This window comes from Bos indicus x Bos taurus, chromosome 17, assembly GCF_003369695.1.
Source record: "Bos indicus x Bos taurus breed Angus x Brahman F1 hybrid chromosome 17, Bos_hybrid_MaternalHap_v2.0, whole genome shotgun sequence".
In the NCBI taxonomy this organism is placed as follows: domain Eukaryota; kingdom Metazoa; phylum Chordata; class Mammalia; order Artiodactyla; family Bovidae; genus Bos; species Bos indicus x Bos taurus.
The window spans coordinates 56,990,827-57,006,783 of record NC_040092.1 but is presented as its reverse complement, the minus strand read 5'-3'; the positions used below and the strand labels follow the sequence as shown (position 1 = coordinate 57,006,783).

General features: G+C 36.2%; 1 protein-coding gene across 2 annotated transcripts in view; it reads left to right on the top strand.

Moving 5' to 3' along the window:
* The window catches only part of INPP4B (inositol polyphosphate-4-phosphatase type II B), an 850,869-nt gene that overhangs the window by 663,702 nt on the left and 171,210 nt on the right, over positions 1-15,957 (top strand). For both annotated transcript variants that reach the window (XM_027567415.1, XM_027567414.1), the window contains exon 15: positions 5,125-5,233. In XM_027567415.1, coding sequence (XP_027423216.1) covers positions 5,125-5,233 — 109 coding nt within the window. The remainder of the gene's footprint in view (positions 1-5,124; positions 5,234-15,957) is intronic.

Sequence of the window (15,957 nt, the reverse complement as noted above, 5' to 3'; positions counted from 1 at the left end):
CAACTAATTCTAACTAAATTTAAAAGAATAAAACTGCTCCTAGGATATATTTAAAATATGCTGTTGAATAGAATGAGTAACTGACTTCAGTGAGCATTTTAGAATATATAACATTTTTCAATTTTATTTTTAAATTAAATTTTATTGGAGTACAGTTGCTTTACAATGTTGTGTTAGCTTCTATGATGAAGTGAATATATGTTACCTCCTCTTCTTTGGATTTCCTTCCTGTTTAGGTTATCACAGAGCAATGAGTAGAGTTCCCTGAGCTATACAGTAGGTTCTTATTAGTCATCTATACTATAGTATCTATACATACTATCAATATTGTATATAAATCAATTCCAATCTCAAAATTCATCCCACCCCTCCCCTTTCCCCTGTGTCTATACATTTGTTCTCTACATCTGTGTCTCTATTTCTGGTTTGCTAATAAGATCATCTATACCACTTTTCTCAATTCCACATATTATGCATTAATATGCAATATTTGTTTTTCTCTTTCTGACTTAACTTCACTCTGTATGACACTCTCTAGGGCCATCCGTGTCACTTCAAATGACCCAATTTTGTTCCTCTTATGGCTGCGTAATATTTCTTTGTATGTATGTACCGGATTTTCTTTATCCATTCCTCTGTTGAGGTTCCTTCCCTCTCACAGCTGTTGTGAGCAGTGCTGCAGTGAACACTGGGGTGCATGTGTCTTTGGAAATTATGGTTTTCTCTGGGTATATGCCCAGGAGTGGGATTGCTGGATCACAGAGTAGTTCTATTTTTAATTTTTAAAGGACTCTCCCTACTGTTCTCCGTAGTGGCTGTATCAGTTTATCACTAATATGTTTTGTAATAATTTATCTTTATAAAATATGAATACGTAAAACATGTTTTCTGAAAGTTTTTTTTTTTTTTTAAGCTAGAACAAGTTAAGCTTAATAGCTGGCTGACACTTGGAGATGTTCATAAGACAAGTTAGAAACAGGATAATTTAGTGTGCAAGAAGTCAGATCTAGCCAGAGATGGAGATTTTATAGGCTTCTGTAAAAATATAGTGTTAAAACCCTAAAAGAGATGAGTTCATAAATAGAAAATAGAATAGAAAAGAGTAAAAGTCAGAATTTTGGATATGAAAGAGCTTGTTCATATCTTTGGAGGTTCTTAACTATAGATGAATTTTAAAGAATGCTAGTTTTTTCATTTAGATTTAAAGATAAATAATTGGCTCTTTTTGGACTGGAGAGTATTTGAGTCACTTGGTTCTCTTCCTTTATCTACTGTTTCCAAGTCTCTTAGTTCCTACACAGGTGACTAGGATTCCCAACATTTCAGTGAGATGGATGAATGAAGAGAAAGTTTCTGTTCCTAGAAAGTAGCTTCAGAGGATGCCTGAAACTATGGATAAATTGAAGAGACAGATTCTCCATGAAGCTAATAAAGCTTAGGTTCAAGCCTTTTCATGTGCATGGGCTTCTTTAAAGGACCCTAAAAGGGGCCTTGGCAACGTGTTTGCAGTCACACATAGTTTTGCAAATTTTGCAAAAGTAAGTCAGTTTTCTTGTTGTTGTTGCTCAGTTGTGTCTGACCCACGGACTGCAGCACACCAGACTTCCCTGTCCTTCACAGAGCTTGCTCACATTCATGTCCATTGAGTCAGTGATGCCATCCAACCACCTCGTCCCCTGTCGTCCCCTCTCCTGCCTTCAAATCTTTCCCAGCATCAGGGTCTTTTCTAATGGGGCAGCTGTTCGTGTCCGGTGGCCAAAGGACTGGAGCTTCAGCCTCAGCATCAGTCCTTCCAATGAATGCCCAGGACTGATCTCCTTTAGGATGGACTGGTTGGATCTCCTTGCAGTCCATGGGCCTCTCAAGAGTCTTCTCCAGCACCACAGTTCAGAAGAATTAATTCTTTGGTGCTTAGCCTTCTTTATGGTCCAACTCTCAGATCTGTACATGACTACTGGAGACACCATAACTTTTACTAGACAGAGCTTTTATTTTTACTTTCCTGGTGGCTCAGATGGTAAAGTGTCTGCCTACAATGTGGGAGACCCAGGTTCAATCCCTGGATCGGGAAGATCTGGAGAAGGAAATGGCAACCCACTCCAGTATTCTTGCCTGGAAAATCCCATGGGTGGAGGAGCCTGGTAGGCTACAGTCCATGGGGTAGCAAAGAGTCGGACACAACTAAGCAACTTCACTTTCACTTTATGAGACAGACCTTTGTCAGCAAAGTAATGTCTCTGATTTTTAATATGCTGTCTAGGCTTGTCATAACTTTTCTTCCAAGGAACAAGTGCCTTTTAATTTCATGGCTGCAGTCACAATCTGCAGTGATTTTGGAACTCAAGAAAATAAAGTCTGTCACTGTTTCCATTGTTTCATCATCTATTTGCCATGAAGTGATGGGACCAGATGCCATGATTTGATTTTTTTGAATGTTGAGTTTTAAGTCAGCTTTTTCACTCTCTTTCACCTTCATCAAAAGGCTCTTTAGTTCCTCTTCACTTTCTGCCATAAGGTTGGTATCATCTGCGTATCTGAGGTTACTTATATTTCTCCCTGTAATCTTGATTCCAGCTTGTGTTTCATCCAGCCCAGTATTTTGCATAATGTACTCTGCATATAAGTTAAATAACCTGGGTGACAATATACAGCCTTGACATACTCCTTTCCCAATTTGGAACCAGTCTGTTGTTCCATGTCTGGTTCTGACTGTTGCTTGGTTTTGCAGGAGGCAGTTAAGGTGGTCTGGTACTCCCATCTCTTTAAGAATTTTCTACAGGTTAATCTCCATTAATTAAAACTTCTCTCTTAAAAACAAAACAAAACAAAAACTGCTCTCTTCTCTCAGATATCGACTTTCCTCATCCTTCCTCTTCTTGTTGGGTGGTGTTGGAGAGGGTTTTCTTGGATCTAATAAAAATCATAGACGTCTCTTTTGGAAAATTGAGTTTGGAATGTGTTTAATTTGTGCTTGATCGGACATGTGGAGTTATCCACATGTTTTTAGCCATTTTGGTATATTGTTGCTATTGCTGATCACCCAGGTTTTAGCAGAAATTTAGTGTAATTCTTCGTAACATCATGCCCCCCACCCCCCGCCACCCACAGGTAGTTTAAATTAATGCACAAACTGATCTGATTCAGAAGACTGAGACTCACTATTACTTTCCTTTTCAAACTAAAATTTTTATTATTTTTTTTTAGAGAAATAGCAAAAGTTAAAATATCAGCCTTCTATGCTTAATTGATAGGATTTCTTTCTATAGGGAAAATAATCATAGATAGTACTTATTGAATGCTAACTTCTTGTAACTACTTCCCACTCCATTTTCTAGCAGAAGAACCATGGCATAGAGAGATTGTATACTTTTCCCGGTGTTGCACAACTTATACCTAGCAGAGCTGTTATATGGAGCCACGGACTGAGAGTCCAGTCACTCTCCATTCCTGGGTTAGAAGTCAGAAATCCCTGAGTATAAGGTCCTTAAGACTTTAGATGAAGCAGACAACTACTCAAAGTCCTCAAGTTTCTCATCAGATAAGTGAAAGTGGACTAGAATTTAGTGTTGGCGGTTTCAAGTGATCCCATAATCACTTGAGAAAACTGTGATCCCCGCTTCCATGAAGGAGAACGGAGTCACTAAGACAATTAATGTCTGTTCGTGGACACCTTAGAACCCTTTTCTTAGATCTTAGGTTAAAATCCTCTGGACTAAGAAATCTTAAATTTCACACAAAGCTAGTATGTTGCTAGTTTAAGAAAAGATGGCTTCCCACGTGTGGTGCTCATGGTGAGGAACTCACCTGCCAATGTAGGAGACTTAAGAGATGTGGGTTTGATCCCTGGAGGAGGGCATGGCAACCCATTCCAGTATTCTTGACTGGAGTATCCCATGGACAGAGGAGCTTGGTGGGCTGCAGTACATAGAGTCTCACAGAGTTGGACGCGACTGAAGTGACTTAGTAGGACTTGCAGTTGATCAGTGACTTTTTAAAAGAAGACAAGCTCAGAACTCCAGCAGTCCATTAAATGACTCTTCAGTATCTGCCTTAATGGCTGTTTAGTTTGGGTTGTACTTCTGGGGATTTTTTGTGACCTTGAATTCTCTGAATGCAGCTGAAGTGTTTTCACTTGAGGATCTATTTTATTTTAAAAAATTACTGTTTCAGGTGTATTTGGCCTGAACCACTATGAAAAAGTCATGGTATTTACCCGAAGCTAATAAAATAATTTATGTTTTCCCTGTAAATGAGATTGGAAAAACAACCAAGGTGTCAATATCAAAATCAGTTTGAAAAGGATCTACTATGAAATTAGATTTCTCAAATAAAATGTGGTTTAACAAGAGGGGATTCACTTCGTCTTTCTTCTTATAGGGATCCTTTTCATTAGGATGTAAGATGATGGCATGTTTTGAAGTGGTAAACTTAATATGTATCAAACTTGATGGCTTTCGAGATCAAAGGATTGAGTTTCAATTTAAATGTATGGGTTTTTTATTATTTTTTTTAAAAAAGTATCTCACTGGAAAATAGATCAAGACAATTTGTGTATTCTTTCTATGCCACCTAAGGAAATTGCAAAATTCAATTGCACGCATTCAAAATCGTGTGATGTAGTGTGTACATAGGCAAAAAACTGTGGTGTATAGATTTTTGTGAAGGCACTAGTACTGTTTTGTCCTTGAGTCAAAGTACCGTAATATTTTGGTTCTTTTCTCTGCAACTTTTGGTTGAAAGATTGTTCATTATTGTTGAATTTCAATATGATTGCAAATTAAATGATGCAAAACACAATGAAGTAAAATACACAAAAGACCAATTAATGTGTTATCTCAGTAAGTATATAGAAGAATGAGAGAACATACTGTTCTACACAGTAGTATATAATTAAGATGTAGTCATAAATCAAGCAGATATTATAACTTGTTTAGGTGCACAGGTGGCTTTTAGAAAGATTGATTAGCTCATCTTGCCCCCTTGAGATGTGAGTTCATTGTTATTCCTGCAAAATTAAACAGAATAATTCCTCACACTTCCCACAGTGTGAATGCTTCAATGCAAACAGCATGCTGGAGATAAATGTTTGCAAAGTGTTCATCTCCTTGTCCATTCTTGTTACAGATGCTCTCTACGACGTCATCACCGTGGGAGCCCCAGCTGCCCATTTTCAGGGGTTTAAGAATGGTGGTCTTCGTAAACTCCTGCATAGATTTGAAGCGGAAAGAAGAAAGTAAGTGACAACAGAATGCATTCATGACGTTATCTTCCCTCTAGGGAATGGTTTTTGTATACCAAGTTAGGATAAATAAGCTTGATCCATCACAATGAATAGTTCTTGACATCTCCAACCATGCCATTCAGGAACTTAGAGTTGTTGAATTTCAAAAACAAAAAACTTGAACAGAAATTAGAATAAATGAAATGGCTGAGATGACTAAGCATATTACTTAATAGAGTAGAACTGTGCTAGCAGAAAATTTTTCTGGAAGCCATCCTACTAATAAATAGTATTCTAGTATCAATTATTGTAGCTCAATGGAATGATGTTCAGACAGATATTTAGCTGAAAGCATAGTCTAATTTTCTGTGAAGGCAAAGACACTTAATGGAGAGCATGAGTCCTAATTTATGACTCTAACCCTACTAGTGATTTCCACTGGGGCCTGAGGCAAGGCATTTGACTGCCCTATTATTTAATTATTCCATTAAAAAAGAGCCATCCATTCAGAACTCTATTACATAAGTGATGAAGTTAAAAGAGAAAACTTTCTATTCCTTACGGAAAAGGAGACACAGAAACCAAAGTATTGTCACTGTTATTTATAATTTTAATTTACTTTCTCAACCTTCTGTTTTGTTCTTAGCTACTTTAAAATATTGCATTAGTACTGTAGTTTATCCCCACATGTACCAACCAAGTTTACCCTGTTATATCCTCTGGTTATGACCATACTCATGTAAATTTTAAAGTGTTATCCAAGTGTGAAGGGTAACTTTCTTTTCCTGTTCAAGTAGTTGCTCTTCCTGAATTAAGAGCTTTTTTTGGGAATTCCTAGTGGTCCAGCCATTAGGACTCTGAGCTTCCACCAGGGGGTGGGGGGAGTGGGCACATGTTCAATCCTTGGCCATGAAACAAAGATCCCACAAGGTGCACAGCCAGCCAAAAAAAAAAAAAATCCAATTTTGAAAGGGGGAAATAGTTATTCTTTAGTCATAATTGGTTTAGTAATAGTATTAACTAATCTGAGTGGCAAAACTAAAACCATTTTTAAAAAGCTTTATCATATAACATATTTGTTATTCACTGTCCAGATGTTCAGGAAGAAAGCATTTAAAATAAGTTAGAATTGTATAACTGGTGTACTGTTATATAAATGTACAAGCTAGCAATGTGTGTGTATATATATATGTGTGTGTGTGTGTATATATATATATAATATGTATGTATGTGTGTGTGTATACATATTAATATATATGTCTTTCTCTTTCTACTGGTACAATACTATTAAATCAGCTAGTATTCTTATTAAGATTTTTCCAGTTTTTGTTTTTGATTTTGGTTTTAGTTTTTCGGTGAGTAGGGAATATAGTTCTGTGAGGTTGTATCACAGATGTAAATTGGACTAACCATCACCATAGTCATCATAAATAACTGCCCCATTATCACATAGAGACTCCCTAGTGTTATCCCCAAATAGTCACACTCTCCCCCCAAACCCTTCTGCTGCAGAAAGTGGTTCCGTTGCATTACTGTTGGAACAAGGAGTGGACATCAGAGTTCCAGCTAGGGGCTCCGGGAGGAGGGTCACCTCTTATGTAATGCATGGAGGTTGGATGTCAGTTCAGTGACAGACCCCATGGGGAAGGGGATGCCATCCCTTTACTGAAATGAGAAGAGTGGAATACAGGTCTATGCCTGAGGGCTTTACTGGGCAGGGATATTTCCCACTATCCCCTTAATGCATCATCCTTTGAGTGGAGCGGTACTATTATGTTTGTGATACTCACCCTCAGGCATGTATGGTTAAAAGCTTACTGTTCTCTTGGGCTACCCTTTTATTAGTCCTTTGACTTTTCTTGGGTGCTATTTATTTGACCTTTTGCTTCACTGAGGGCTTCCCTTGTACCCAAAGTGAAATGTTTAGGAGGCAAAGAAGGACAAAAAAACAAAGGTGGAAATAATTATGATGCCATTCCTTAAGTCCTGAGGCTCCTAGCCAATCTGTTTTCTTTTCTCCACCTCTTGGTGTCTTCTGATAAATGAGTTATATATTTTGTACAGAGTAGTTTGTTTTGTTCTGTTTTTGAGGATTAGAGGGAATAGTAAAATAGATTGTGTTTATTCCATCTTGTCTGGAACTAGAAGCCTCTATCTTGAGAATTCACTATTTTTTGCAATCAAATTTCAAAGGGCATAATACAATTAGAAGATTGAAAATGCCCACAGGGTACATAGAATGTACTTGAGTACATGAAGCACGTGTATGCGAAACATGGAATCTAACCATATAATTTCATAAAATATCACTATATGCTATGGGCAAAGACAAATGTTAAGTTATAAATTTAAACTCTGATATTTTGAGCCTTAAATATCTGCATGAGTATCTGAATTCTCCAGTGTTCTTCACTTCTTTTTGGGATGTTTATGTATATATAAACACATACACACATTCACAAACACAGATACACAGAGCTCTAAGATCAAATTTAAAATAAAAAAGTGAGTCCAATGGTTGTAAATGTTGATTTGTTTTAGGTTTTTCATATGTGCTATTTATCCCATTGCTTTATTGATGACTTTATTGATGAAATGCCATTTGTAAAATTAAAACAATAGCTTAGCCTAGATCTTAAAAATACTCTCTATAGGGTAGTGGAATGGGACAAATACAGCTTGTTGAGGCAATACCCAGATGAGTATAGTATCAGCCTCTTCATCAAGTTGACCAATAACCTGAGCAAACATGTCAAGCCTAAAGTGATATCACACTAATCAAATCATTTTCTGCAGGCCTTTTCAGCAACAAATATTGCATTTTTCAGCCACAAACAGTAATATAGAAATAAATATGACTATATGATATGAGACCTTATTTACATTTGGCCGGACAGAAAATAGCATTAAGTGAAAGAACTTTTTTTCACCTTTTCTGTCTTTTGATAACCCCTCCCCCACCCAAAAAAAGATAGCTGCATCTTTTAGATGTTTTTAGGAGACCCACCACAGCCATTGTTACAACTTCCCCTTCATTTATTTTCTTCTCAGCTAAGCCAGTGAAATACAATCGTCCAGGAACAGATGTAATTTATGTGTCTGTTCCTTCGTGATCTATTTTTTGATGAGTACATTGACCACATAATGAAAAGCATTTTAACATAAGAAAGCCTTGCTTATAGTATTCATATAATGTAATTCAGATCACATAAAAAGCATTTTCAAGACTACAAGATAATTAATTAGGAAGATTGATTTTTTTTTTTTTTTTGAAAAGCACAAGTGTCTCAGTACATTAGTCCCTGTTCAGAAACCATCAAGGAATCCATGCTTATTCACTGAACATTCAAAACCCCCATGATTTCACCCCACTGACTTTCTACATTCATTTCCTCCTTCTCTTGAAGTTGTTTCTTTATGGTACAGAAACTATTTTCTTAATGGATTTCACTTTTCCACCTCTTCCCCTTTCCTTACTCTGTTGCTGTTTACAAAAAATTACTGTTTTTTATCTCCCCACTGTTTTTCATTTCTCTCTGTAAAAATCATAAACATAATCTTATTTAAAATTCTACACATGGTCCATCCTAAGACTCCTCTTTCTCCATCAGGTCTTCCTGATTTCTCAAGATGATCTGATTCTTTATCCTAATGTTTTATTTTTACTTCACATAAAGTTTCGTAGGTCACAGTTATGGTGTGCTAGGTGTGTTCTAGTCCAGTACTTTTATAACAGTTTGTGATTTCCTTAACTAAGAGATGACGTCTTCTTGAATTTTAGATCTTCTGGAGTGTTCCACAGAGTAGATTGCATAGATCAAACTCAACAAGCATTGCAATTCACCCAAGTCTGATTTAAAGTGCCAAAAACCTCAGTGGGAGATAAAGTTTAACAAATAATCATACTGCAGTAAGGTCAGTATTATACAGAGTAGGGGTGCTCAACCTTGGCTGAAATTAGAATCACCTTTGCAGCTTTAAAATATTCTGTCTGTGCTGGGATATTAACCTAGACATATTAAGTCAGTCCTGGGAATGGAGCCCAGGCATTGTTAAGTTTTAAAAGCTTCCTAGGTGAGACTGATGTTTGTCTAGGATTGAGAACCATTGATGCAGATGTAAGTGAATAATGCTGGGAGAAGACAGAATGGTGTGGAGGCTAGAAACAGGAATAGCGGCACAGGTGAGTTAAATTTGAAAAATGTATAGAACCTCAATTAGTCTCTGTAAGGAGGAAAGAAAATCTGTGCAAAGGAATATTTGTTGCAATACAGAAAAAAAGCCTTACATCTTCTTACATGGAAATTTTTCTTTAAAGAATCCCTCACTCATTAAATTGTTACAAAATGGAACCAAAGATGGGGATAAAGCAGTAAGAATTTTGATCTGGGAAAGCTTGGGCCTGAATAACATGAATGAATAAAACCAAGCATATTATAGAGCTTTTCATGCTTTAGAGATAAGACTTTTTAAGAACCAAAATGCTAATTAGTCATATATTATATTTTGGTGGGTTTGTTTGTTTTTTAAGGTTTTTGTTGTAATAAAATATCATATAAAATTTACCATTTAACCATTAAAAAATCTTATTAAAATATAGTGTACTTACAATGTTGTGTAGCTTCAGGTGTACAACAGAGTTATGTACATATAGGTGTGTATAAATTTATAGTCTTTTTGCAAAAATCTTAATTTTGGTCTTTTTAGTAATATATGTATATACATATATGTACACATGTATATGTAGATAATATATGTATATGCATGTGTGTGTATACATATATTACCTTAAAAGACCAAAATCACAATGTTTGTAACCCATGTATTCATTTGTTCATCAAACACTTACATGTTCTTAGATTCCGTGACTTACCTAGATTCTATTTAGAAGCTTATAGATTCCTCTCTCAAAATATGAATCAATTCTTTAGTTCCAGTATTACTTAAAAGAAAGGGAAAATTACCATGACAACACATATTTTGCCTGCTTTGATCGTTTCTAAATTCAGCTGGAACCTCAGATTCAGCCAGAACTTTCACTGAGTAGGATCATGACCTAAAGGCATAGCCCTTTCATTAAGATAAAAAGGCACCTCATGAAAACCAAGAGCCTTTGTAAAGAAGAAGAAAAGCCAATGACAGGCAGTGTTCACTTCTCAAGAATATTAATTCCCTGTGGTCTACCTGTTCATTAAGGACAAACACACAGCTAACTCCCTGCAAGAGATCTTAGTGTCTAATGCCTGCCTTGAGTATCTACCATGTCTTTCCCTCCACTACCCTCACCCCCTCAATGCGCTCCCTCAGTCTGTTGATAATGTTAATTATCAACATTGACAGGCCCACAGTTTCTAATAGAAGAGAGAAAGAAATTATTTGGAAAAGTCAAAAGGAAAGCAAAGTAAAATTTTACCGATAGAAATATTATAGCCTGTTTTTGAGCCTATAACCCTTGAGTCTATACCAGAATTTGGAGGAATTTTCTGAAGGAAAGTAAAACAATATGAATAGTTAAACAAACCAGCCTTACCTTTTATGAGATCACTTTTCCTTATTATTGGAAGAGAAATCATTAGAATTTCCTAGTTCTCTATTATAAATTGGAGGTTTCTTGGGTTAAAAGGAGAAATATCACATTAAGGAAAGAAGTTCTTTGTAGCCTAGAGTGTAAAGAACATCCAGTAAACCAGAAATGGGAGAATTGAACAAAATCATACCACTAGGTTTGAAATGTATTCTTCAGGACAGAATTGCTAACCGCTGCTTAATAGGAGTCAAAACCTAAATTAACATTTTTCATTAGTGGCGTAAAGCTGAGGTATCTAAGCAAAGGAGTCAGGGTTTTTCAGGTCTTCTTTTTATGTACTTTCTCCAGTAACATATGAACAGACTAGGCAGAAGTTACAAAGATACTTATTTTCAAAATCTTTACTTTCATGCTTAAAACAATATTCTTATTTCTTTTTATGAAAGGGAATGACTGATTCAAATGTATTCATTGAAAGCAGAAAGACTGCATCCATGTTTAATTTTGAGAGCCAATTTTCTCCCCTTCTTGGAGCTCTTTCTCTATCTCTACGTTAGTCTCTGGATTTCTTTCAGAAGTTCATCTTGTTACTCTCTGGCTGAGTAGTTTAAAGACTCACCTCATAACTCTGTATAAATCCATATATCATGTCATTTATCTTTTAAATGGAAATGTTTTGATATTTTAGTGATATATATTTTTAATATATTGCTTGCTATTGACAATTTTCCAATTTATAAAATATGTTTATTGGCAAATGTAGAAAAGTCAAAAGAAGGAAGTTAAAATCACCATAATCTTTGTCCTCAACAGGATAGTTATTGGGAGCATATTGGTACAGTCTCATCCAATTTATTTTTTTATATGTAATCTATATCTTTGTGTCTTTTCTATTATAAATTGAAAAGTTAAAAATGGCTTAAAATGACTAATTCTTCAAAGTATATTAATTGAGTCTTCTTAATTTAATAATCCTTATGTGTTTTTGGATTTTGGAAGTCATGCCCAATACAACAAAGGTATTCCATTTACTAAGATCAGTCTTACAGGTTACAGCTAAAATTCATCTCCTGTTCACTTTTAAATCATTTTTCCCTTTTGGAAAAAACACTTTATAGCATCAAAAAAATAAATAAAAATTTAAAATATAATAAAATCATACAGCCCCTATAGAAATAAGAAGTGTGAACAAAAGCCTTATCCATCCTTTTTTTCATCTGAACTCTGTCCAGTACATCATCTTCAAGGATATAGGAATTTAATTTTTGTGTTTATTATAACTTGATTCCTTGGAGGTTTATTTACTTCTTCCAGTGAATCCGTTTCTCCTTGACCACTCTCAGCTTTCAAGGTTGTTCATATTTGACAAATACAACACTAGATCTGCCAAAACTGTGTACTCGGCTTTTCTCAATCAGCGTATGCCTTTCTATATGCAACCCCCTGTACGCAACAAATCTTCAAATATACGTGGGTTCTAGGTCTTGAACATCTATAGCATGAAGTCAGGAAAGAATGAAATAATTAAATAGCCCTGCTGAGGCTTGGCCATATACTACAAACTAAATGATGATGTTTGCAAAGCACGGGACTAAATGTACTACAAGGGAACAAAGGGCTTTTTGCCATGGTGGCTCAGACGGTAAAGAATCGACCTGCAACGTGGGAGACCTGGGTTCAGTCGCCAGGTCGGGAACATCCCCTGGAACAAGGCATGGCAACTGACTCCACTGTTCTTGCCTGGAGAATCCCCATGGACAGAGGAACCTGACAGGCTACAGTCCATGAGGTTGCAAAGAGTCGGACACGACTGAGCGACTCAGCACAGCACATATGATCTGAAATGAATTTGTAATGCCCCTTTTCTCCTGCTTCATTCTCTTTTTAATTATACAAAAATAATATTTGCTTGTCGCACACAAATTCAGAGAATGAAGAAGGTTTTAAAAAGTTTGCCTTTTCCATTTTCCTTCCCCTGAGTAAACCAATCTGAACAGCTTCATGTATTTTTACCTGTGCATTTTATTCTAGGTAAAAATAGAGTTTTCAGTGATCATGATTCTTGATCTACTAATTCAGGTCATGAGAATGTAATGTTCTTGACTTTCCTATAACTTAGGTTAATTTTTCTGGTTTTCATTCTGGGGCAGGGCAGAAGATTTCATCTCAGATAATTCATAGACTCTGCTCCTTGTGTGGATTTGAATCCTGGCTTGGGCACTTACAGACACTGTGATATTAGTCAAATTACCTCACCACTCTGTACTATAGTTTCCTCATTTGTAATATATAAATAATACTGCATACCTCATAGGGTTGTTCTAAAGATGTGGTGTCTTCATATACACCAAGAATTTGTAATGATACCTGGCACATAATGAGGGCTTAATAGATATTAGTTATTATTAATATAAAACATGTAAACAAGTATTTCTCTCACTCAAAAATGTCCTGACAACCTTTCATTTCAATACGTGTAGAGCTCATTATTTTTTTAAAAGCTAAGTAGGGTTTTGTTGATTAAATGTAGCATAATTATCTGACCAATATAATATTGGTGGTCATTTAAATTGTTCTGTTTTTTTGTTATAATTCTCTATCTTTGCAAGGTTCACCCTTAATCTTATGTTTCTGAAAGTTTGTTTCTTTTTTTATAAAATTCCTAGAAGTGAAATTTCTTAGTTGTGGTGGTTACGTGTTAGAGATGCTATATAATGCCCTCCAGAAGATGTTATATCACTGTGCATATGATGCTAATTGCCCACATGTTCTTTTAAATTTTTTTATTCAAGTACAGTTGATTTATAGTGTTTTGAATGTAAAACAAAGTGATGCACTTATACAAATATATGTGTGTATACATAAATCCCTGAGAGCTCAGTTGGTAAAGAATCTGCCTGTAATGCAGGAGACCCCAGGTCAATTCCTGGCTCAGGAAGATCCCTTGGAGAAGGGCTAGGCTACCCACTCCAGTATTCTTGAGCTTCCCTTGTGGCTCAACTGGTAAAGAATCTGCCTCCAATATGGGAGACCTGGGTCCTATCACAGGGTTGGGAAGATCCCCTGGGGAAGGGAAATGCTACCCACTCCAGTATTCTGGCTTGGAGAATTCCATGGACTGTATAGTCTTTGGGGTCACAAAGAGTTGGACACGACTTTCACTTCACTTCACTTTACCTCACTTAATGTACACACACACACACACATCCTTTTTCAGATTCTTTTCTATTATAGAGTATTACAAGATATTGAATTAGTTCCCTGTGCTATACAGAAGGTCCCTGTGCCCACGTATTCTTAGGCATTGGGCTTCATACACCATCTCTGTGCTAAGCCCAGGCATGGGTCTTCAGATTCAGACTTGTGTTCATAACCATTTAGTAGAGAGCTCCATGTTAATAGTGTCATCCACATACCTCAAAGTCAATGTATTCAGCTATCTCTCATCTTCTTATCCACAAACTTTTCTTAGGGACTGTTTTTCTTAATTAAGATATCACCAGATGTTCAACTTCGAAATGCAAAAATCCTGGACTACTCTTCTTCCTTTGCTTCCACTTCCAAAAAAAATCAGTTTTGTCATTTCTTGTTTCTCAGGAAGTCATTAATTTCCATAATTGCTTGTGGTTTAGGATAGTCCTAATCTGTAGAACCAACATCTTTTAAATGTTCTACTGCCGTATCTCTTAGTCACTCTCCATCTTCCAGACTGGCTCTCATCTCACTTGGTATTCTCACCTTGCTTGAAATAATATTTCTAAAAGGGAAATATGATCTTGTGATTTCATTATTTTAAACATTTCAAAGCTGCCTCTTGCCTGGAGAATAAAGCCCAAGGTGCATAATATTTTCACGTGTAATCTGAACCTGGGGCTTCCCTGGTATCTCATTGGAAACAAATCCGACTGCCAATGCAGGAGACGTGAGTTCTGTCCCTGGGTTGGAAAGATCCCCTAGAGGAGGAAATGGCAACCCATTCCAGTATTCTTGTATGGAGAATTCCATGAACAGAGGAGACTGGCGGGCTACAGTCCACAGGGTCTCAAAAGAGTCAGACATGACTTAATGACTAAACAACAACAATCTGACCCTGACTTCTTTTCCAGCTTCTTTCGCCACTCACACCATCTTCTCCTCCACTCACACCACCCCATGCTGAACCAGATCAAAGTCCTTCTGTTTCAGTTTTGCCTTGACGTCTTCACTTACCTCTTGCAAGGCCGCATCTGTTTTTAACCTCCAGAGTTCCTAATTGCCTCTCTTCCATTCTATGCTGTGTGTGTGCCAGGGAATTGACTATGTCTGCATCCCAAGGAACTGATTGGATAAGTGTTCCTTGAAGCAGTAAGTATATGAGGGTGTAAATGAAAGAAGTGAAAGCTTTGTCATTGGAGTAAAAGGAAGAAAAAATTACTCTGCTCGAAGAGACCACTGTGTCTGAATTAAGTGTCAGAAACATAGGGGCATTTGTGGTAAATGACTTGTAGGCTTTGAGACAGCCATTTGTCGGCGAACACAATGTTTGTGTTTCCTCGTGCCTGACTAGGAAGGGAAAATATACTTTTATATGTTCTGAAAGAAGAAGCTTTTTTATTTTACAAAAGACATTTTTATTTTTATAAAAATAGCCAACTTAAAATCTGGTTCAATATTGGTCGTGCAGTAGTGACTTTAATATTTAAAATTTGGCAACCTTCTTCCAGCCACCTACCCAGAAGCTTGGGAAGCCAGGTGTGATCTGTTCAAGCTTCTTAAAGATTAAATCTTTCCTTTAAAGAAAATGACTTTAATTGTAAATGCAAACAAGTTTTCTAAATGATAATAGAATTTTGAGTGATAATAAATTAAGTAAAGAGAACAGTGTCTGAAAATGCTGAAACACATAATCTTAATGGTGTGATCTCAGAAAATCACGGAACAGTTACCCTATAGTTGCTTATATACACTGTAGCTGTGGCTTATTTCTATTGAAATCATTAGATTGTTAGAAACAGTGATCACAACCTTGAGATTTTTGAGGAAAGATAAATATATCATCACTCTTAGGAAGATAATTTGACTTCACAATTAAATATTTTCATTTCATGCAGTTATTAAGATATGACTTTTCATTTTATCTCAGAAGAAAAAATTAATTGGTAGAAATATTAGGACTTAAAAGTTAAATGTGAAATATACAGCAGGCTATAGAAACATCGTTTTCTGGTAC